This window comes from Marmota flaviventris, chromosome 4, assembly GCF_047511675.1.
Source record: "Marmota flaviventris isolate mMarFla1 chromosome 4, mMarFla1.hap1, whole genome shotgun sequence".
Lineage (NCBI taxonomy): Eukaryota > Metazoa > Chordata > Mammalia > Rodentia > Sciuridae > Marmota > Marmota flaviventris.
In genome coordinates, this window is record NC_092501.1 from 53,237,324 (window position 1) to 53,259,418 (window position 22,095).

The 22,095-nt window shown below is 40.2% G+C and overlaps 1 protein-coding gene across 2 annotated transcripts; it reads left to right on the plus strand.

Moving 5' to 3' along the window:
• The first annotated feature begins 3,811 nt into the window (after nt 1-3,811).
• Nucleotides 3,812-21,258, plus strand: Sar1a (secretion associated Ras related GTPase 1A). Of its 2 annotated transcripts, none has more exons than XM_071611209.1 (7): nt 3,812-3,840; nt 9,070-9,143; nt 9,274-9,393; nt 9,835-9,900; nt 13,084-13,187; nt 17,871-18,002; nt 18,819-21,258. In XM_071611209.1, exons 2-7 carry the CDS (start codon nt 9,086-9,088, stop codon nt 18,933-18,935), a joined length of 597 nt encoding a protein of 198 aa, XP_071467310.1. In that variant the 5' UTR covers nt 3,812-3,840; nt 9,070-9,085; the 3' UTR covers nt 18,936-21,258. The 2 variants fall into 2 exon arrangements, with proteins under 2 accessions (XP_071467310.1, XP_027787035.1); XM_027931234.2 differs by lacking the exon at nt 3,812-3,840 and adding an exon at nt 3,847-3,931.
• Nucleotides 21,259-22,095: the final 837 nt, after the last annotated feature.

The window sequence follows — 22,095 nt, forward strand, 5'->3', positions numbered from 1 at the left end:
GCTCTACCACTGAGCTAGTCCCCAAACCCTTTTCATTTTTTGAAACACAGGGTCTCTCTAAATTGCTGAGGCTGGCCTTTAGCTTGTGATCCTCCAGCCTCAGTCTCCCAGGTGGCCGGGATTATAGGCATGCACCACTTTGTGCTCAGCTTACAGTATGTTATTATTTTACTAAGTGTAAGAGCCATTTGTATTTCCTTTCCTATTTTTCCATTATTAGTCTTTGTTTTTTGTTACTTATTATTTTAATTTAGTTAAGTTACACAAACACATAAAGAGGCAAATGGTACTCCAAATCTTGATATAAAAATATCCAAACCCACCCCAACACTCCTGCCTAATTTTATGTTCCCTGGAGACAATCGCATTAACTCTCTTAATGAATTTTTTTAAACTTACCTATATATCTTTGCATAGCATGCTTATTTAGTTACTAATTGGCTTTTTCAGATTTGGAAAATACCTGTTTTCTAACAACTTTAGAATATGAAAATGTAACTCAATGATATGCATCCCTTCTCTCCATGTATATGTACTTTCTGTCTCCCCAATCCCCCCAGTAATCAGGTCATATTTTGGTGAGACCATTAGTTGGAGCTTATATTGTTAGTCTTTTTCATGCATATTTTTCACTTGTAAATATTTTTCTCAACTTATTTGCCCTTAGAGTGCCCTTATTATTTTTGGTCATTTTCAGCCTTTTATTTTTATGCAGCTGAATTTGTCAATCTTTCCTTTAATTGCTTCAGAATTTTCAATCACAGTTGGAAAGGTCATCCTCATTTCAAGATAATAAGGAATCCATGCTTTCTTCTATTTTGCAAGTACTTTTCTAGTGTCATTTAAAATATACAAACCTTTTCTGGTGATGATGATTTTATCTAGTGCCTTGGGCATACTAAGTACATACTCTATTACCCAAACATATGTAAATCACCTGGAACTTACTTGGTGTATTATGTCATTTATGGATGCAACTTGGATTTTTGACTACTCAAGTTTTTTTATTTTTGTTCTTTTTTTGCACACTGGGGATTTAATCCAGGGCTATATACCTATGCATCCAGGTTGTGCACGTTGCAATTGTAAGCCCCATGGGCACAGTCCTCTGGTTTGGACAAAACATGGCCTGGACCTTTTTGTTGTCTGGGCAAGATTTAAACTCAATACCCAAGACCCACAGGATGAAGGGAGGGGAGAAGTGGTGCACTAGGGTTGGAGATGTGGTTGCTAGAGTGCCATCGGCCACTTTATTTCTCCAAGTACATTTGGATCTATTTCTGTACTTTGTTCTGTCTCATTGCTTTGGCATCAGTTCCTTTGTTTTGTTGTTCTGGGGACTGACCCCAGGGCCTTGCTGATGCTAGGCAAGCATTCTACCACTGAACTACTTCCCCAGCCCCTTTTTTATTTTTGAGACAGGATCTCACTAAGTTGCCCAGGCTGGCCTAGAACTTGTAATCCTCCTGTCTCAGTTCTCCAAGTGGCTGAATTGCAGGCATGTGCCACTTCAACTGGCTTGTACCTGTTTTAAATAATTATGGAGGAGATATATATGTATATATATCACATATTTTTCTTCGTCGTTGTCTTCTTGGTACTGAGGATGGAGCCCAGGGGTGCTTAACCACTGAGTCATATCCCCAGCTTAGGGCCTCTCTAAATTGCTGAGGCTGGCCTGGAATTTGACTTGGCCTTCTGAGTTGCTGGGATTACAAGCATGAACCACCAAGCCTGGCTATGTATTTTTTTCTGTTGTTGTTGTTTGTTTTGGTACTAAGGATTGAATCCACAGGCCCTCTACCACTGAGCTACACTCCCTTTTATTTTTTATTTTTAAAGAGGGTCTCGCTAAGTTGCTGAGGCTGGTCTTGAAATACTAATTCTCCTGTCTTAGCCTTCAGAGTTGCTGGGATTAAAGGAGTGTACCACCACACTTAGATCTATAATGCTGTAATATCTGATAGTGGTAGCTGCTTCTTCCTAGCTGTTTTCCAGAGCCTTATTTATTTTCCCATATGAACTTTAGAAACAGGGTAGTTTAGACACACACACACACACACACACACACACACCTATTAATTCTACTAGTACTTTTACTGGGATTATGTTAAATTTATAATATTGTTGAGAGCCACAGCCTAAGGGGCCCCAGCAAACTTCCAGCTGCCAGCTGATGATTGGCTAACAGCGGCCCCAGCAAACTTCTAGCTGCCAACTGATTGGCTCCTCTGCAGTGATGATCATTGGGCTGTTTCCCTGCCCTTTCAGACCATGGAGCTGCTCATTGGGGGACTTTTTTTTGGCTCCGTCCACATGACCCAGCCAATGGGCCTCAAGAGCAGGAGGAGTGGGGGAGGTTGAGAGGCTTGTGGGAAGCTGGTGGTGGCAGTTGGGCTCTGAGGGAATTCCTGAAGAGCTTGTGTGGTGTGGCATGTGTGTTCTAAAAATAAAGTTCGTTTCTGCTTGACAAGTGGCTCCTGAATTGTACCCAGCCAGACTTTGGCATAATATATATAAAATTTATAATTTTACTTAAGAATTAACATCTTTATGATACCGAAATCTTCCTATCCCAGAGTATCATCTTTCCATTCTGGTTTTATCTGTAAAATGGGTACTAATACCAATCTCACAGGGTTGTCATCAGAATCAAATGAGGAAAATGTATGTGAAGCAAAGTATAGTGGGGCGACATGTCGTTCCTTTGCTATTTTTTATCATTTGAATTTAAGTTTGGTTACTTGGCTAATCTGAATTTCGATTCTCATTTGTACAATGGGGCTGATAATGGTATCTGTCTCAGAAAATCGTAAGGAGGGTAAAATGAGATGAAGCCTCCAAGTACCCAGCGGACTGCTGGGAGCATAAGTGTTGAACAGATACTAGCTCTTTCACTCAACAGGCTTTGCCACGACAGGGAAAATGTAACTTAAAGTGTGACAGCAAACCTAGCTCCAGTTTGTATAAAGAGACAAGATGGGGCTGGCAATATAGCTCAGTTGGTAGAGTGCTTGGCTTGCATGCAAAAGGCCCTGGATTCGATCCCCAGCACCAAAGAGAGAAAGATGGCATTAATTCCTAGAATAACCACCAGAAGGGAATTTCCACCTAAGGAGGAATTAGGACCCTTAAAAAGGGGAAACTAGGACCCTTAGCGCACCTGCAAAAATTCCTGACTAACCGCAAATTCTGTTTCTGTGAGTAGGTTGCTTGCTTGGCGAGAGCTGATAGGACAAAAGAGAGATGCCACCCATACTGAGCTTTGCGATTTTTTTTCCTTTTTAAACCCGACCCTAACTCCGGTAGGGGGTCACTCTCCTTCGCTGTGGAGCGAGCCCCAGTAATAAAGGCTCCCTATTGGAATACCGCTAACCGTGTGTGGATCACTTCCTTCCTGGGAGATCAGTTTGGGGGCTGGATAACACAAAAGCAAAAGACTGATGGCAACCACCTGAGGTCGCCGGCCCTAAGGTCAACTTTTGTTTGCAGAACCTGTCTACCCACCCGTCGTCTGCCCTTTTTGATCTTATCGGTGCATCTAGGAGCACCGAAGAAAAGGAAACCGGGGAGCAGAACGAGCAAGACCGCCGCTGGACTCGAGGATCCCACCACAGCCTGCGAAGCCAGGTACTGCCACGTCTCGCGCAGCCTGCTGGCTACACAAGAGTAGGTGGAGCCTAGGTGGGGACCGCCCTCGACCGCGCACGTCACGCCTTAGGCCCGCCCCTCAGCTGCGAGAGTCGCTGGTAGGGCGGTACCTGGGAAGAGAGCGTGACGCTAGGGGCGGGGGCAAGGACGCTCCCGGAAACTCCGGGGGAGGGGTATGACGTGTATCCGGTGAGTAGCTGGCGGTCCCGGGTGGTGCTGGTCTGTGTGTTCTGAGGGAGGGTCCCAGCCGCTTGCCGCCTTCGGAGGAGCCCCTCGGGCTGTAAGTCAGGGGGTGGTAACGGAGAAGGCAGTCGGGGCCCAGAGAGCTGGGGTGGGCCGCGAAGGGGGTCGGGGCGGAGGCCGGCCTCGGCAGGGTTGGGGGGGGGAAGTGACACGCAGGCGGTTCTTTGGGGCCACCGGGCTGCTTCTGGGCGGGGACGGGCCGACTCGGCCGGGTCTGCTCTGTCCCTTGCCGACCTCCGGGCTCTTGAGTTCACTTGCATTTTTCTCGGGGTCTTGCAGCTGCCGGGCTGGATAACAGTTTCCTAGTGTGTACTGTGCTCCCCAATTTAGGAAACGGCTCCGTGTCTCCTATCTTGGAGGTGCCTCAGTCCTCGGTGAGGCGGTTGGGAGCTTTTGATCATCCTTATTTTGTACAGACTCGGGGACTGAGGCCTGGCAAGTCCCCGCAGCTGGCAACTGTGAGCGCTTGAACCAGGTCTACAGGCTCCTAGTTCAGGGCTCCTCCCCACGTCAGCTCTCTGTTGTCATCTGATGTCGTGTGTCAAACCCCGTGTTTTCTCCTTCCGCCTCCCTCTTTCCCCCTCTTTGGTGCACGGAAAAATTTCTTCATGTGCGTTCGGCACAGATTTCTATTTTCTTTACGATTCTAGCTGAGGGGGTCAGAATCGTAAAGGTCGCACCAAATTGCCTCTATAAATATTCTCTCTTGGTCCTCTTCTTTGTCTTTACCCTGAGTCCTTTTGCTTAGGTGTAGACAGAAGGTTTAGGGAGATTTGCCATGGGCTGACATTTACTCCTTCAGCCAAATGGTTTCCTAGCTAAAACCCCAGATCTGTTTGGAATAGTCTCTCAAAGTTGTTCTGAGTGTGTATAGGAAATGATGCAGAATTTTAAAAAATGAGTTATAATCTGTTTGGTGTTTCTCCTTTCGGTACTTATTTGAATCAGAACTTAACTTTGCAAGTCTTTGTTTTAGGTGCAGCAGTATTTTTGATGTCTTTAGAACCCTTAAATTTTAGAATACTCTTATTTGCCATAATGTGATAGTAAAGGGAATAAATACTAATTATTAAAATACCATCCAAAAAGTGTGATGAATTATAAAGAAGACTTAAAAGATTATGATCTATGTAGTAGATGGGTTAAGGAAGTTTTTAAATAAATTTTGTGATTTGGATCTGAATTTTATGTAATATTAACAGAAAGGGCTTTGGCTTTGGTGTTATAAAAGGAGGGTTTAAGCTGGGTGGCTCTAATTCCAGCTACTCCAGAGGCTGAGGCAAGAGGATCAGAAGTTCAAGCCTAGCCTGGGAAAGTTAGCAGGATCCTGTCTCAGAAATAATAAAACCAAACATGGTGGCCATGCCTGTAATCCCAGCTACGCAGGAGACTGACAGGAGGATTGCAAGTTCAAGGCCAGCTTTGGCAACTTAGGGAGACTCTGTCTCAAAATAAAAAATAAAAAGGGCTGGGAATGTAGCTCAGTGGTAGAGTGCTTGCCTAATGTGTGTGAGGTCCTGGAACTGTGAGATTTTCAGCTAAGTAGTCTTGAACAAGGCAGCTAATTTAGGAGTGTCAGCATCTTCATCTTGTTAAATGAGGCTAATAAGCCCTGCTTGTGAGTTGGTGTAGGGATGAAATGAGGTGTCTCTCTAATCTCTAAAATGACTGAGTTGGTATAAATTCTGAGAATTCAAGGATGGAGGAGACATCAAGGCCATTTGCTTAACTTTGGGTAGCAGTGGAACCCAATCCTTTGGGTCCAGTAAAAAATTGGAGGGTTTTTTTGGTTGTTGTTTGTTTGTTTGTTTTTTTAAACATCACCTGAAGTTTCTTCACTCTCCATAGATAATTTTGTTTAGTGTTTGCAGCGCTGGAAGTAGACCCCAGGGCCTTGCACATGCCAGGCTAGCACAGTACCACTGAACTACATCCTCGGCCCTTTTGATTTTTTATTTTAAGACGGGGTCTCACTAAGCCTAGGCTGACTTCAAACTTGCCATCCTCCTGTATCAGACTTGTGGGTAGCAGGAATTATAGGCATGCCATACTGCGCCCATTAAGCAGTGATGTCAAAGGAAAATAAATTGGAAAATCAGAGTAGTTCAAGTACTGTGAAAAATTCCTTGAAGTGTGAGGTTTTCCCCTCATCACCTTTGCAGAATTCACTGGTTGGGGGTACTACTACTTTTTTTTTTTTTTTAATAGATGGACACAATACCTTTATTTATTTATTTTTACATGGTGTTGAGGATTGAACCCAGTGCTTCACACATGGTAGGCAAGCGCTCTACCAATGAGCTATAACTACTCAGCCCGGTTGGGAGTACTTTGAAAATGATGTGGTAAAAGAATCTAGGGGTTTGGGATGTAGCTCAGTTGGAGAGCACTTGCTTAGTGTGCACAAAGCTCTTGAGTTCAATCCCCAGTACTTGGAGGGGGGAGCAGTGGGGGAGAATCTATAAAGTATTGACTGCAAACCAGTGTAGTACAAATTAATAGAGATGTGTTGTAAAGGAGTGATGGTCAGGGAGTAACTTATTGAAGGGCACTCTTTAAAGATGAGTTGTGCCAGGCATGATGGCACACTACTGTAATCCCAGCGAAATAAATAATAAATAAATGTGAATTATGCTTCTCCAAGCAATAGATTGAGGAAAAATAGGGAAGGGTATCTGCTTTGAGGAGACTATACAGAAAGGCACATTGTCCTTTTGCTTGCCTGTAGTAAAAGAAACTTAGCATGGGAGTTTTGTATATGCATTGTTTTATTTTTGGTACTGGGGATTGAACCCAGGGGCACTTAACCACTGAGCTACTCCCCAGCCCTTTTTATTTTTTGAGACAGGGTCTCACTAAGTTGCTCAGGCCTCCCTAAGTTCATGAGGCTGCTCTCAAAATTGCAATCCTCCTGCCTCAGCCTCCCGAGTCACTGGGATTACAAGTGTGCCATCATGCCCAGCCTGTAAGTGCATTTAAGTTATTGGACTTAAAGTGTAGACTAAGTTTCTAAACAAAAGTGTTATTTAACATGCCAAATATGGTCTTTCTACCAAAATAAAATTGAATGTTACAGAAAAGGGAGGAAAAAAGCTTTCATTTAATTTATTTTCATAAAACCTTTTCCCTCAATCTGTACCTCCACCCAAATTTCCATGCTTTATTTGTCCCTCTGTGGTAAGAGCTGTGAAAAGTGTTAAGGAAGCTCTAAAGTTTATAGGTCAATACCCAACCCTGACAGAAATCCAGTAATTGAATGAAAAAGAAAAAACATACCGTCTGCATTTTTCAGCTTCCTCTCCGTCTAGCATTCTTTGAAACATATAGGTGCAGCCTATGTGTGGAGTGCACCTGCCTTCCCAGCTGCTAGAGAGGCTGAGGCACGAGGATGGCTTGAGCCCAGGAGTTCAAAGCCAGCTTGGGCAACAGAAAAGAATATTTTGTGTGTAACCTTCTTACCCATTACTATTCATGAAAGTTTTTTGTTTGATTATAGTTGATCCCATGTAAAGTCTTGTGTACAGATATTTTTGTTGATGGATGAGGGTCTTTTTTTTTTTTTCCTGCCCTAAATCTGAGATATTGAGGCAAATACTTACTGTAACCAGAAAATGCTAACTCTCACACACCTTAGACTCACCAATGTCTCTAGATCCCTTCCATGTTAACTTCACTCAGAGATCCTGTTACCAGTGTGTTTAGACCTGTTAGTAGCTTAGGGTCATTGTTTTGTCTAGGCCTGTGGGAAACTAAGTTAATTAATTACTAATTAATATATGTACTTGCTTAGTTAATATTTGTACTTGTTTAATTAAAATATATACTTGCTCATTATATTAATTAGTGCTAATTAATATATGTACTTGCTTAGAAAGCTACTACTGTATTCTGAATGAGTTGTTGGGTTTTTTGTTGTTGTTGTTGTTGTTGCTTGTTTGTTTGTTTCTGGCACTGGGGATTGAATCTAGGGGTACTTTACCACTGAGCCACATCCCCAGCCCTTTATTTTATTTTATTTAGAGACAGGGTCTCACTCAAAATTTGGTCAATGATATATAGCTTCATAGCTCACTGAGTTGCTTAGTGCCTTGTTTTTGCTGAAGCTGGCTTTGAACTTGTGATCCAACTGCCTCAGTCTCCCAACTGCTGGGATTACAGGTATGCACCATTGCACCCGGCCTCCAATCCTTTTTATTTTGAGACAGGGTTTTGCTAAATTGCTGCAGCTGGCCTTGAATTTTCGATTCTCCTGCCTCAGTCTCTCCAGTACTAGGATTACAGGGGTGTGCTGCTTCACCTTGCTTATGAGTGAATTTTCTTACTTAAAGAAAATAAGAATTTATAAAATGGGTTTGAACTTGATTATTTATATTTGAAAGTATTATGCTATTCCTTTTTGTTTCTATAAAATAGTGTCTTTTCTTTTTATAAGTTGAAACATTTGCAAAAGGGGTTAGACAAATTTTATTAAAGAAGAGATAATATTTAGCTAGGTTCAGTGGTGTATACCTGTAATCCACAGTAGGCTTAAGCAGGCCTGAGCAACTTAATGAGACCCTTGTCTTAAAATTTAAGAAAGGCCTGGAGATATAGCTTGGTGTTAGAGCACAGGGCCTAGCTTGCTTAAGGCCCTGGTTTCGATCCCCAGTAGGGATAAAGAGGTTGTAAATGGACCAGGACAAATTAAGTTAGCCAGTACAATTTTGGCTTTGTTTTTTAGAGCTGTGCACAGACAGGTTAATATGCTTTTCTTCTTATTTTCCACATATCTATGTGTCCATTTGATCCAGGTTATTAATGAGACTGATTTCCTACAGGTGTTGTTAAGTGATAGACCTTGGTGGTATCTAAGGAATGTGAATGAGCTGCGGCTGCCTGGAGGAGTGAGTCACACAATAAAAGAGGAACATATGTCATTAACTAATAATTCTGAGTATCATAGGTTGATAGCTATTAGGAAACAATGAATTCGTGCAGATGCAAGGATCCTAGAAGCTTCCCTTCAATGTTCAAAATCCTTGTCTTAAGGGTAAAGGAGATTAGTTAATCTTCTTTGTTAGGCCAGAAAACATGAGACTCTGAACATGCATCTGAGCCAGGGAATAAGAGTTAACTTCTCCAGAACTATACTGGTATTTAAAAAGTTAATGTTTGCTACTTTCATATTTTATACAGGTAGTAAGCGTTAATAATGTCTTTCATCTTTGAGTGGATCTACAATGGCTTCAGCAGTGTGCTCCAGTTCCTAGGTAAAGCCATTTTCTTTAAATATTAAATATATTACAGGTTTCACACTGCATTTCCTCCAGCAATTTAAATATAAGCAGCCTTTGGTATATAGGGAGAGAATTTACATTAAAAATTTATGTTCTCTTTTAGGACTCTACAAGAAATCTGGAAAACTTGTATTCTTGGGTTTGGACAATGCAGGCAAAACCACTCTTCTTCACATGCTCAAAGATGACAGATTGGGCCAACATGTTCCAACACTACATCCAAGTATGTTTGAAAATACCAGGTGCTCTTTTGACCTTTGAAGGTCAATGTCAAGATTGGAGGGGTGAATCTCCAATTAATGTTATTCTTTTATTAAATGAGGCCCCAGAAGCCAGCTTACTTTGAAGTAACCTTTAGTACATACAAAAGGTCAAATAATCATAGATCTAAACTTCTGGAACATTGTCACTGTCTCTTCTCTCTTGTTCTAAAATGGGACACATCTCCCGTATCTCCTATGAAACAACACATCTTGGAGAAAAGTAAACTTTTGACCTTTAGAAAGTAAACTTTTGACTCTCTTTAAGAAAGTTTTCATTTCTGTATCTTTTTCTTCACAAGGTGAAAGCTTTATTAGGTTTTTGCATTAGTATTGGCTTATAGTATTAATAGTTGGACCTTTGGATGGAAAAGTTTATTTATTTCCTCTTGACAATTTTTCAGCATCAGAAGAGCTGACAATTGCTGGAATGACTTTTACAACTTTTGATCTTGGTGGGCATGAGCAAGGTAAGAGACTTAATGAAGGCATGGCATTAACTTATGGTTCATTGTGTACTCACCCCACGCTCCCCAAATAGTGTGTCATTTTTACCTTTTAAATTGCTTGCATTTATGATTGGAATGACTTTTATTTTATATTCATTTATTTATTTTTTATGTGTGGTACTGGGGATTGAACCCAGGGTGCTCTACCACTTATCTACATCCCCAATCAGTTTTTATTTTTTGAGATGAGGTCTTGCTAAGTTGCTGAGGCTGGCCTTAAATTTGCAGTCCTGCTGCCTCACCCTCCTGAGTCTCTGGGATTACAGGCAGGTACCACTGTGCCCATTTTTAGGATTGCAGTCTTACTACTTCATTGACTTTTTTTTATCTACTTACTATTTTTAAGTAATTTCAAACTTGTCAAAAATTGCATAAATGATACAGGACATTCTATACATTTATAACTTTTGTCCAGATTTATTAGTCTCTCTAGTAACATTAAAATTTATATTTTTCGGGCTGGGGATGTGGCTCAAGCGGTAGCGCGCTCGCCTGGCATGCGTGCGGCCTGGGTTCAATCCTTAGTACCACATACAAAACAAAGGTGTTGTGTCTGCTGAAAACTAAAAAATAAATATTAAAATTCTCTCAAAAAAAAATTTATATTTTTCTAAACAGTTTGTGAATACCTCATGCTCCTTTACTCCCTAGCACTTTCATGCCTTTTACTAAAGAAAAAGAATATTCCTTTACGTAATCATTGTAGTTGTAAAATGTAAGATTTTAATTTTTTTAATCTGTCTCATATATTCCTTTTTTGTATGTTGTCCCAGTAATCTCCATTTTTAGCATTTGTTCCTCTTGAATAGACCAGTACAATATCACAGATTGTATTCAGTTGTCAAGTCTCTTTTATTCATAAGTAATTTTAAACTTGTCAAAAGTTGTCAACATAATACAGTGACTACTTGTGACCATTCTGATTTAAACTGATATTTCATATGCTCTACCCATTTGGGACAGTTGGAACTGTTTTTTCCAATTTTTTTGCTTTTCTCTTTTGAGTCTTTTTTCCTTATTCAGGCTATGTCTTTTTGGTTCACAGTTTCCCATCAGGTGTCTTATGTATTTTTGAGATCTACAAAATGGGCATCTTTATCTCTTGGGTAGTGAGTTTACATTTGGCAAGACTCTAGGCATAGGAGTAAAACATTTAAGTGTGGGAATAAATATTCTGAGAAGGTAGGGAAAAGAAACCACTGACATTCTGTAAGATTTACTCAATCGTTATTGAGTTGAGAAATCTGTTTTGGGAGCATTTTATTAGGTTAAATCTAATTTAGCGGGGCCAGGATTGTGGCTGAGAGGTAAAGCGCTTGCCTGGCATGCATGAGGCACTGGGTTCAATCCCCTGCACCACATAAAAATAAATCAAATCAAATAAAGGTATTGTGTCCATCTACAACTAAAAAATAATAATAATAAATAATTAAGAAAATCTAATATAGTTTAAAAAACAGTTAAAATAGAATATTGGTAGTTTTTAATTATCTAGCCTAATAATTTTATAATTGGTGGGTTCATTAGAATATTATATTAATTTTACTCATTTAATATTTATATCCTGAATAATCCTACATATATTATGGTCACAATCACATAAAACACTGGGCATTTGGTATCTTTTCTCCTTCCAAAAAGACTTTGTAACGCTTTACATATTTAAATTCAGAGCCAGATAAGACAACCTAGACCATCTGGAGACTGCTGAAGAAATAGACACCAGATGTCTTTAGATACTTGAACTGGGAATAGTAGATTATTTGGTGTGATAAATTTCACTTTCATGTTTTGTTAAAGTAAGAAGGGAAGGGAAACTTGTTGGTGTACATCGTTTTGTTTAACAGAATGAGGAAAGTTTAATGGAGGCACCTTTTCATAGTCGAAGCCACCATTTTATAGAAGTTACTAAAACATTACACATCTGGAGTTTCCTTTTTTTATTTGCATAGATTTCAACTTTTGAGCTGGGGGTGTGGCTTAGTGGTAGATTATTTATATAGCATGTATAAGGCCCTAGGTTCAGTCCTAGAATTAAAAAATAATGACAAAAAATATACATAAAATTGTAAGAAAAACAAAACTTTTAACTTCTAAAAGTAGTGCAGACTCAATGTAACAAAATAGTATAGCAATATAGAAAGTCAAAGTGACAGTTCCAGTCTCTCCCTGCCCCACATTCAGAGGTATCCAAGTAATTGTTATTAATCCTTTGATATAGAGACACTTTGTTGTTCATGCCATTCAAGGACTAGACATGAATGGCTGAGAAATATAATGTAATTAAAGGCCTTCTTCCCAGCCTTTCTCACTTCTTTTTATAAAATAACAATCAAAAAACACAAGGACTGACTTGGGAGACTGAGTGAGTGCCCCTGAGACCTGAGTAGATGTCAGCAGACCCACATTCTAGTTAGTAAGGCATTAGAAAAAGTTACATGGACAAGCTGGGCATGGTGGTGCATTCCAGTAATCCCAGCTACTTGAGAGGCTGAGACAAGAGGATTGCAAGTTTGAGGTCAGCCTTAGCAACTTAATGGGGCCCTAAGCAACTTAGCCAGACCCTGTTTCAAAATAAAAGATAAAAAGTGCTGGGGATGTGGCTCAGTGGTAAAGTACCCCTGAGTTCCATTCCTGGTACCAAAATAAATAGTTACATGGACAGGTACTACACTCATATTTTTATTTTATTTTTTTTATATTTATTTTTTAGTTGCAGTTGGACACAATACTTTTATTTATTTTTATGTGGTGCTAAGGATCGAACCCAGGTCCTTTAACGTGCTAGGTAAGCACTCTACCACTGAGCCACAACCTCAGCCCCTACACTCATGTTTTAACTCAGAGGTTGCAAACAAAATTGACTCCATAGACAAGACAGGTCATTTAAGTGAGTCAAATTAATTGAGCATAAGACAATAGGAACAGTGGAGACTTTGGCAAATTTAGAAAAACAGGTTCAGCTTACAGACCATCAGTTTGCATCCTCTGTTCTGACTTAATACAGCCCAGGACTTAGAGAATCCACAGGGAGAAGTCTAATGTTACTGAAACTGCCTAAGATTTGCTCATTTTATAGATCATTTAGGTTATTCCTTATCAAAGTATATGTTTTTTGATGCAACTACAAATTTTGTCTTCTAGCTCGTCGGGTTTGGAAAAATTATCTTCCAGCAATTAATGGGATTGTCTTTCTGGTGGACTGTGCAGATCATTCTCGCCTCATGGAATCCAAAATTGAGCTTAATGTATGTTTTTTTCCCCCCCTCCTTTTTTGGCCTATGTTCTAAAGAATATAGCTCAATAGTGCCAATATTTAATCATTCCAGTTTACACAATGAAAGTCCAAGTCATAATGGGCTGGGGTTGTGGCTCAGTGATCGAGGGCTTGCCGAGCATGCGTGAGGCTCTGGATTCAATTCTAGCACCACACACAAAAAAATATGTTTCAAAAACGAAGATGTGCCAGGTGTAGTGGTGGAAGCCATCCCAGTGGCCAGGAGAATGAGACCAGGAGGATTGCAAGTTCAAAGCTAGCCTTAGCTACTTGCAAGTTAGTGAGACTCTGTCTCAAAATAAAAAATAAAAAGAGCTGGGGATGTAGCTTAGTAGTAAAGCACCCCTAGGTTCAGTCTCTGGTATAAAAAAAAAAAATCCCAAGGTATTGTTTTTCAATGTCTTGGGGAACCTCAGCTTCAAGTTAAATGATTTTTCTGCTTTATATTATACAGTGACTTTTTGGCCCAATTTGCTCAGGGTACTGCTCAGTTTATGCCTGTTGTCCCAGCATAGTTAATAGCCTTACATTTTATGTATCAGTCTTTATATAATATTGGTATCTTGAAACCCCAAAAAAGACACCAGCTATCTATCTATCTATCTATGATACTGAGGATTGAACCCAAGGGCACTTAACCACTGAGCCACATCCCCAATCCTTTTTTCTATTTTATTTAGAGATAGGATGTTGCTAAGTTGCTTCGTGCCTTGCTAACTTGCTGAGGCTGGCTTTGAACTTGTTATTCTCCTGCCTCAGCCTCCTGAGCCACTGGGATTACAGGTGTGCACCACTGTACCCAGCTATATTTTTAAATCTGCCTTCTCAGGTTGTGCCTATGTGCCCTCCCACTGAATGACTTGCTAGATCTTAATAGTCTGTTCTCAATCTTCAGTCTTTTGGTCACATGCATCCTTCAGTACTATCAAGGACTCACTGCAGGTTTTCTCCTTTGTCCATTGTTTTTATTTTATTTTATTTTTGGTACTGGGGATTAAACCCAGGAACACTTAACCACTGAGCTATATTCCCAACCCTTTTTTATTTTGACACAGGGTCTCCATAAGTTGCTGAGGCTGGCCTCAGTCTTGCAGTTGTCATGCCTCCACTCCAAAGTTCCTCCACTCATCTCATCCACCTCCCACCCCATTATGGATTATCATCCACTTATCAGAGAAAACATTTGGCCTTTGGTTTTGGGGGATTGACTTCACTTAACCTCCTGAGTTGCTGGGATTATAGACGTGTGCCACTAGGCCTGGCTAACATTGCATTTTCTTGGCTTGATAATTCCCAGCTCTGGTCTTGTGGAATTGCCTACAGGACAGTCTTCACCTTACTTAACTTGTTGGCATTGGCCATTTTTTATTTCTCTAAACTCCCCTTTACACTCTTGATTTTGATGCTGTCTCTCCAGCTTATACTTCTCAGTTTTTGCATAAGTACTTGTTCCTTTGCTTAGCCTTTGAATGTGGGTGTTCCCCAGAGTCTCTACTTTCTCTCAGGCTACTTTCATCTATTCCCCATTCCTTCATCTCCCATCCACATGTCAATGACCTCCAGATGGACTTCTCTCATCCAGACCTCTTCTGAACCCCAGCCTCATGCATAATTGCTTCCTGCTGGATAATTCCACCTACTGATCCTGCTTTCTCAAAGGAGGAAGCTATTCATCTTCCCCTCCTGTTTCCTAGATAAGCAGTCCAGAAACCTTTGAATTATTGTAGATTCTTCCATTGTTCTGCCAGGCACTATATTGCTAGAGGAAATTATCTTGGATTTGGCATTGCCCTGCTTGGTTTTTGTATCACTTTCATGATAAAATCTATAAATCTTTTGCATAACATATGATCTTTCATGATTCTCACTCTGTTTTTATTTTTCTTCTTTATCTTCCTTTTTTTCCTACTGCCTACCTTAAACTACATTCCAAACAGAGAACAACTTGTCCTTCCTTGGATATGCATAAGTAGCCATTCCCCACTTAGCTTCCTCACCTATCCCTCCTCCCTCCCTATTCCCAGCCTGCCTTCCTTTTTTAAAATGATATATTTATTTGTTCTAATCAGTTATACATGATAGCAGAATGCTCTTTGATTGAGTGTATACAAATAGAGCACAATTTTTTCTTCTCTGGTTGTACCCAAAGAATAGTCACAACATTTGTGCAATCATACATGTACCTAGGGTAATGATGTCTGTCTCATTCCACCATCTTTCCTATCCCCATGTCCCCTCTCCTCCTCCCCCTTTGCCGCATCCAAAGTTCCTCCACTCATCCCATCCACCTCCCACCACATTATGGATTAGCATCCACTTATCAGAGAAAACATTTGGCCTTTGGTTTTGGGGGATTGACTTACTTCACTTAGCATGATATTCTCTGACTATATCCATTTACCTGCAGATGCCATAATTTTATTCTTTTTTTGCTGAGTAATATTCGTGTGTGTGTGTGTGTGTGTGTGTATCACAGTTTCTTTTTTTTAAAATATTTTGCTTTTTTTTTAGTTGTAGTTGGACATAATATCTTTATTTTTATGTGGTGCTGAGGATCGAACCCAGGGCCTCACACGTGCTAGACGAGCACTCTACCATTGAGCCACAACTCCAGCCCTCCACAGTTTCTTCATCCATTTATCTATTGAAGGGCAACTAGGTTGGTTCCACAGTTTGGCTATTGTGAATTGTACTGCTATGAACATTGATGTGGCTGTGTCACTGTAGTATCCAGCCTGCCTCCCTTTTGCTATTAAATTTTAAAATGTCCTTTGAGAGATCTCATATTTCAGGTATGACCACTTCTGAGAAGCCATCACTGACTTCTCAGACCAAATTGTCTCTCTGTAGCTGCATGTCTATTGTCCCCCAAGACTATAAACTTATATGTGGGGATTTTGTTATGATTTGGCTATGAGGTGCACCTCCCAAAGCTCCTGTATTAGTGTAGGAATGTTCAGAGGTGAAATGATTGGATTGTAAGAGCTGTAACCTCATCAGTCCAACCTATTTTGAGTGGACTGACTGGGTGGTAACTAGGCAGGTGGTGTGTGGCTAGAGGAGGTGGGTCTGGAAGGGTACATCTCCCCTTTGGCCCCTTCCCTTCTTCCCTCTCTCTGCTTCCTGACCCTACCCATGAACAGCTTTCCTCCACTGGGCCCTTCCCCCACAGTGTGCTGCCTCACCCCGGGTCCAGAGTAGTGACTGCATCTGTCGATTGAGACCTCAAACCATGAGTCCCAAATAAACTTTTTCTCCTCTAATTTGTTCTTTCTGGTATTTTGGTCACAATGATGCAAAAACTAACTAAAACAGACTTTGTCTTATTTCTTATTGTTTTGCCCCAGCAAAGCACTGGACACATTTTTTATTTTTTAATATTTATTTTTTAGTTTTCAGTGAACACAACATCTTTATTTTATTATTTTTCTTATGTGGTGCTGAGGATTGAACCCAGCCCCCTGCGCATGCCAGGCGAGCGCGTTACCGCTTGAGCCACATCCCCAGCCTAGCACTGGACACATTTTAAGCACTTTATCAGTATTTACATGATAAAGTAGCATCCTTACTCTGATTTTGTCTTAACACTTCCTGGAATTCAAAATGGTCAGAGCATATTCCCCTATTGCTTCAACTCTTTCTTTCTTTCCAAGCTTTCCCATCAATTAAAACTTAGATGCCCAGTCTTGAAATCTGTTCCACAGACTTTAACTCCTTTTTTGTCTGTTCTGTCATTTAGAATTCACTTAACTTCTCTAAAATGTCTCCTGCACAATTCGTTAAATTTGCTACTTTGCAGATATTATCATCTCTTACATGAGCACCACAGATAGATACTATTTGTAAATTCACTGTCCTATGTGTATACATTTTTGGTCTGTGGTCTGTAGATCTAGTGCAGCTAACTTTTCAGAATGGCACCATAACGTGGGTTGTCCTTACTTTGTTGCTGCATATCAGTGTAAATGCTTTAATTGCACCAGGCAATACTTCATGTAGCTTCCTCAGTTCTTATCCTACTCCAAAGCGGTTGCTTATGTTCTTCCTTCTTTGCACTTGTGTTAGTCCTGCCTTTCCTTTAGAGCCCAGTTTTGCTAGGCCCAAATTGTTTATTTCCCTGAACTTGTTTTACTGTTACTAGTTTGTCCCCATTCATTGTGACAGTCTACTACATTGTGTTACTATTTAGTTTTCTTAACATAAATATGGACATAGAATATGGACTGGGGTGTCTTCTCTAATCCTTCATTCTGCATCTCTTGCTGTGTTCAAGATGGGGCTTTGCACATACTGGATACTCATAACTTGGGTAGTTCCTGTGGTCATCTCTAAGGCTATGTAGCCACAGCATTCATTCTTCTGGACTATGCAAATAGGCAGGACCATCTGAAGATGGTTTGTGGCTAAGCCAACTAGCTAAAAGTTAAGGTTGGGGCGGTTCTTCTGTCTCATAAATAGACGACTTTAAGTTGGAATTGTTTTGAGGTAGTTAGAGGATTTTTTACCAACTGTTATGATGAGTCTTTATTCAGATATAGAGGTGTTCAGATTTTTCACTTTGCATATAATGCCTTATAAGATCAGTAGACGTCCCAAAGTTTTCACTATCTGGTCCCTCACTTAGCTTTTTTTTTTTTTTTAACCCTGTCTTTAGGCTTTAATGACTGATGAAACAATATCCAATGTGCCAATCCTTATCTTGGGAAACAAAATTGACAGAACAGATGCAATCAGTGAAGAAAAACTTCGCGAGATATTTGGGCTTTATGGACAGACCACAGGAAAGGTAAGAGAAAAGTCTTTAGGAGGCCTAGAAAGGACATTCACGACATCTGAAACACTGATGTTTGGCACTCTGGAGTCTCCTTTCAAAAGTTTAAAGGCTTAGGATTTCTTTTAGTGTAAGTAATTGTGTAAGCTCACTAAAGGCAGAGGCATGTTATTAAACCTCTCTTTTTATGTGTGGTGCTTGCAATCAAACCCAGGGCCTCACACATGCTAGGCAAGCACTATACCACTGAGTTGTGTCCGCAGCCCCTTTTTAAACCTTCTGATACTTTATTCCTTAGGAATTTGGAGAATTAGTAGAAAAGCAATCTTTTAAAAGAACACTTCTTAGCCAGAAAGTGGGGTTTTGGGGGTTTTTTTATTGTTGTTTTGGGGGCTGGAGATTTCAGGTTTTGAAGAGAAGCAGTCGTTTATATCACATTCCAAGCATTGGAATCAAAGCACTTGATTATTCTCAGTGGGACTTCTAATCAGTCCCGGACCTCTCTTGTCCATCAGAATACATGCTGGTTCCATGACTCCCAGTGGCTGTTTCTTGGTTGCTGCCATGACTTTCTAGATGAATGTTAAGTGTTCAAAGCAAATGCTCTTGACAGAGAGAGAGAATGGCTGGCAATAGAACTATGCTACTTATTATATCCTGAAAGCAAGAGGCCCTAGGGAAGTCATCTAGATGGCCTCAACCACATTTCTGTAATTAATACCCACTTAGATATGCATTTAAAGAACTGAGTAACAGACTTTAGTGATCACCCTTTCAAGCTTTTCCACCACAGAGATGCTAACTGCCCTTTCTTGGCTTTGCCTCCCTTAGGGAAATGTGACTCTGAAGGAACTGAATGCCCGCCCCATGGAAGTGTTTATGTGCAGTGTGCTCAAGAGGCAAGGCTACGGCGAGGGTTTCCGCTGGCTCTCCCAGTATATTGACTGATGTTTGGACAGTGAAAATAAAAGAGTTTTACTCCTCTGGACTGATCCTATTCACAGCTTCCTCATGAACTTTTCTAATAGAACAAGGAAAGCTCTCCAACCATGTCTGGCGTTGAGAAGCCAAGAGTCTTTGTCAACTCTTATGCCCAGTGGTGACATGTGCTCTTCTCCATACTGTTGTGAGGTAACGCTGCCCCATGTGCTGGTGCAGGTCAGTATCCCCGGACTTGGAAGCTGGCAGGATTTGCCGGGTAAGGCTGTGTGCCATCACAGGACACCTGAGAAGAAAAACACGTCTCACCACTGTGGTTGATTTCAAAAGAAAGTGATTCTATTTTTTAAAGAAAGTGTTGTTAATGTAATTGGTATCCCTCTTGACTTTTTGAGTTCACAATTTCCTTGGTCCAGAGTTTTCTATTCTTTTTTTTTTTAATTAGTGAATGACATTTAGATACTTCATAAAATTATGAACAGTTACACATTGGAGTCCAGAGTTCAGGAGAGTGAACTTACTCCTGCTGAGGTGGCAGGTTGGTGAGAGAAGCTCCCCTAAGCTCCCTTGTCTCTGTAACTGCCTTGTAGGAGGTGGCATCAGCTTGTCCATGGAGAATTAAAAAAAGGTCAGAAACTTGGCCTTATGGTTGTGGCAGGTTTCCACTGTGGTCAGCTGGAGTCATTCCTCATCACAGAGTGGGTAACAGATTGTTCACTGTGGAGGAGTTAATTATAGAGTGGGTTATTATTATATTATTTTTACTTATAAAGTTACAAATTTCAGCCAATCTTTGCTTTAATACTATTGTGAAATTTCATTGCTCTCTGTAGTATCTTTTCTCATTTTCAGTTAAAAAAAAACAAACTGAATTTCGCTTCAAGAGTCGAAACATCTCTCATATAGTCACATACTGCAGGGGTGTCTGAGTTACTTTTGCAGAGATTCTAAGGGGGGAATTATTCTGAATAGAAGGACACAGGACAAAATTAACAGCTTAAGGGCTCTTAATTCTGTGAGTTGAGGACTTAGACATCTGGTATTACAGCACTTGTGTGAATCTAGGAAAGATTTCTCAGTGGGCTTTAAAATTTTTAAAAAACAGTTGCAGAATTTGATTTCTCTTGTTCATGAATTCTCTTTCTTACGTCTTCTCATCAGTTACCTATTTTGTTGGTGTTTAAAGTAAAGGTTATTATCTGCAGCTTTTCCAGTCTTTTTGGTATGAAATTGCTTTTTGTTGTTCCAAAAATAAGCTGGGGAAAAACACCAACCCAGGAACATCCTACAGAGCTCTTCCTGTGGCTGACATCAGTATGAAAGCATCAGCATCCCCATGAGGGCAATGGGCATTGTTTTTATAGCATTCCATTTTCATAGTGCCACGTGTAAAATTGGATTTTCATGATCTTAACCTATATTCTAGTGTGGTGAAAGATGATAGGAAATCATCTTAAGGTGGGAGGTATCTATATTAATTTCTTTAATAAAAGATTGAAGATAGTTTCTTCAAAATTGAAAATTGTGATGATGATACTTTTTTGCAAAAGATTGAACTCAGTTCACTAGATTCTGACTTTAATGGAAGGGTAGGGAGACTATGGATAATACACTCCTGGGGTGGGACAGGATCATTCTTTAGTTGCTTTCTCATTCTTGGGTCTTCAGTACCTTATTGTTGGGAAAGCATTCTTTTCCACTGCCAGGTCCCAAATGCAGAGGCTCCATAAAGTATGTCTGGGAGGTTCATATGTTGTGTTTATAGCAAGCATAGCTGGATTAAGACAAAATTGTTGGTTTGGAAAGGGGTCAAAGCCTTAAGTGAACAAATCTAGCTAACAGCAAATGAACTAGTTATAGATAGATAACTTGCATACTTTTTATTTCCTTTGGCTTAAAGGTTGTCCATAATTTTCTATCAAAGACATGAGGCTTCAGTGTTAGTTTTCTTTTCTGTTTCTCCATTCTCACCCCGTTTGTCCCTAATCAGTTTGTAGTAAGCTAGAAAACTGTGGTCTCTACATAAGACAGTTCTTTGTGAAAGTGGTTTATTTTGGCCACTGGAGGAAGAGGGCGTTGAAAAGTCAAGCAGCACCCATTGATTTCTTGCCCCACAGAACACTGTTCTTATCATACAATAGCTGAGAAAGCTACTGGAGGAGCTCAGCTCCAGACAGATGAGCAGAGCCTTGTACAGGAACTCCCACAAGCTGAGACCTTTCATTCTGTTTTATCAGAGTGCATATATGTCCTACTTCAGGAAAAGTAAAACATTAATTTACAAAAGAAAGTCAATCTGTATCCTAAGCATTTTAATAAAAAGTTAAAACAACCTTGCTATTTCTTTTTCTATTCTCATTTTTTTTTTTTTTTCATTGATTTATTCTGTTTGAGCATATAATCATCTGTTTGGGGGAGGAAAAGCAGAGTTCTTCCCTTCATAGAGGAAGAAACATTTAGGGTGGGTGTAAGAATCTTGAATTTTGTTTTCAGAAAGAAATAAGCAAGGCTGGGCTGGTAGAAGAACTTTAGTACTGTTTGGGAACCTTGAAGTGTCTTGTAGACCCAGGGTTGTTGTCATTTCTGCAACAGGAGAGGGATGGTAGATATGTAAGCAAAATCTTACTTACAAGCTGGCAGGGAAGCATCCATTTTAGCTCTATTTAACTCATTTTATACGACTTGAAGAGAATCAGTTGAATGATACCCTTGTCAAATAAGGGGAAGGACTCCTTGGGCATTTAGTGGACTTTGTCAGAAGCCTTGCTTTTAGAAAACTACAAAAGAGATTCCAAAATAAAATCAGGACAAATAGAATGGGAAATAAAATGAAACAGTTTCTTTACAACTGAGACTTAAACCACTGGAAATGTCCTTTCGTTCCTATTGATATGAAAGGATGACATGGGTTCTATGGGGAAATGGGATTGTTTTGTTTGAGGCAGAGTACAGCATGAAGATCAAAGATGAGCCTAGCACTCAGTGGGTCTCACCTTGGCTACTGCTGGCTGTGACTTGGGACTTCTGTACACAGAAACAAAAAATCCTGACGCATAACAGTTCATGCCAGAGGCTTGAGTGTCATTAGGGGAGAATCACTGGACTCTAGAGAGAAAGTCTTAATTGCTCAGAAGTTGAATTAGGGGAGATTTTGCTGTGAACAAGCTAT

Coding starts and splice junctions, on each gene's coding strand:
- Sar1a (XM_071611209.1), top strand. CDS start 9,086: ATGTCTTTCATCTTTGAGTGGATCTACAATGGCTTCAGCAGTGTGCTC. Junction 9,144..9,273: donor CAGTGTGCTCCAGTTCCTAG/GTAAAGCCATTT, acceptor GTTCTCTTTTAG/GACTCTACAAGAAATCTGGA. Junction 9,901..13,083: donor TCTTGGTGGGCATGAGCAAG/GTAAGAGACTTA, acceptor TTTGTCTTCTAG/CTCGTCGGGTTTGGAAAAAT.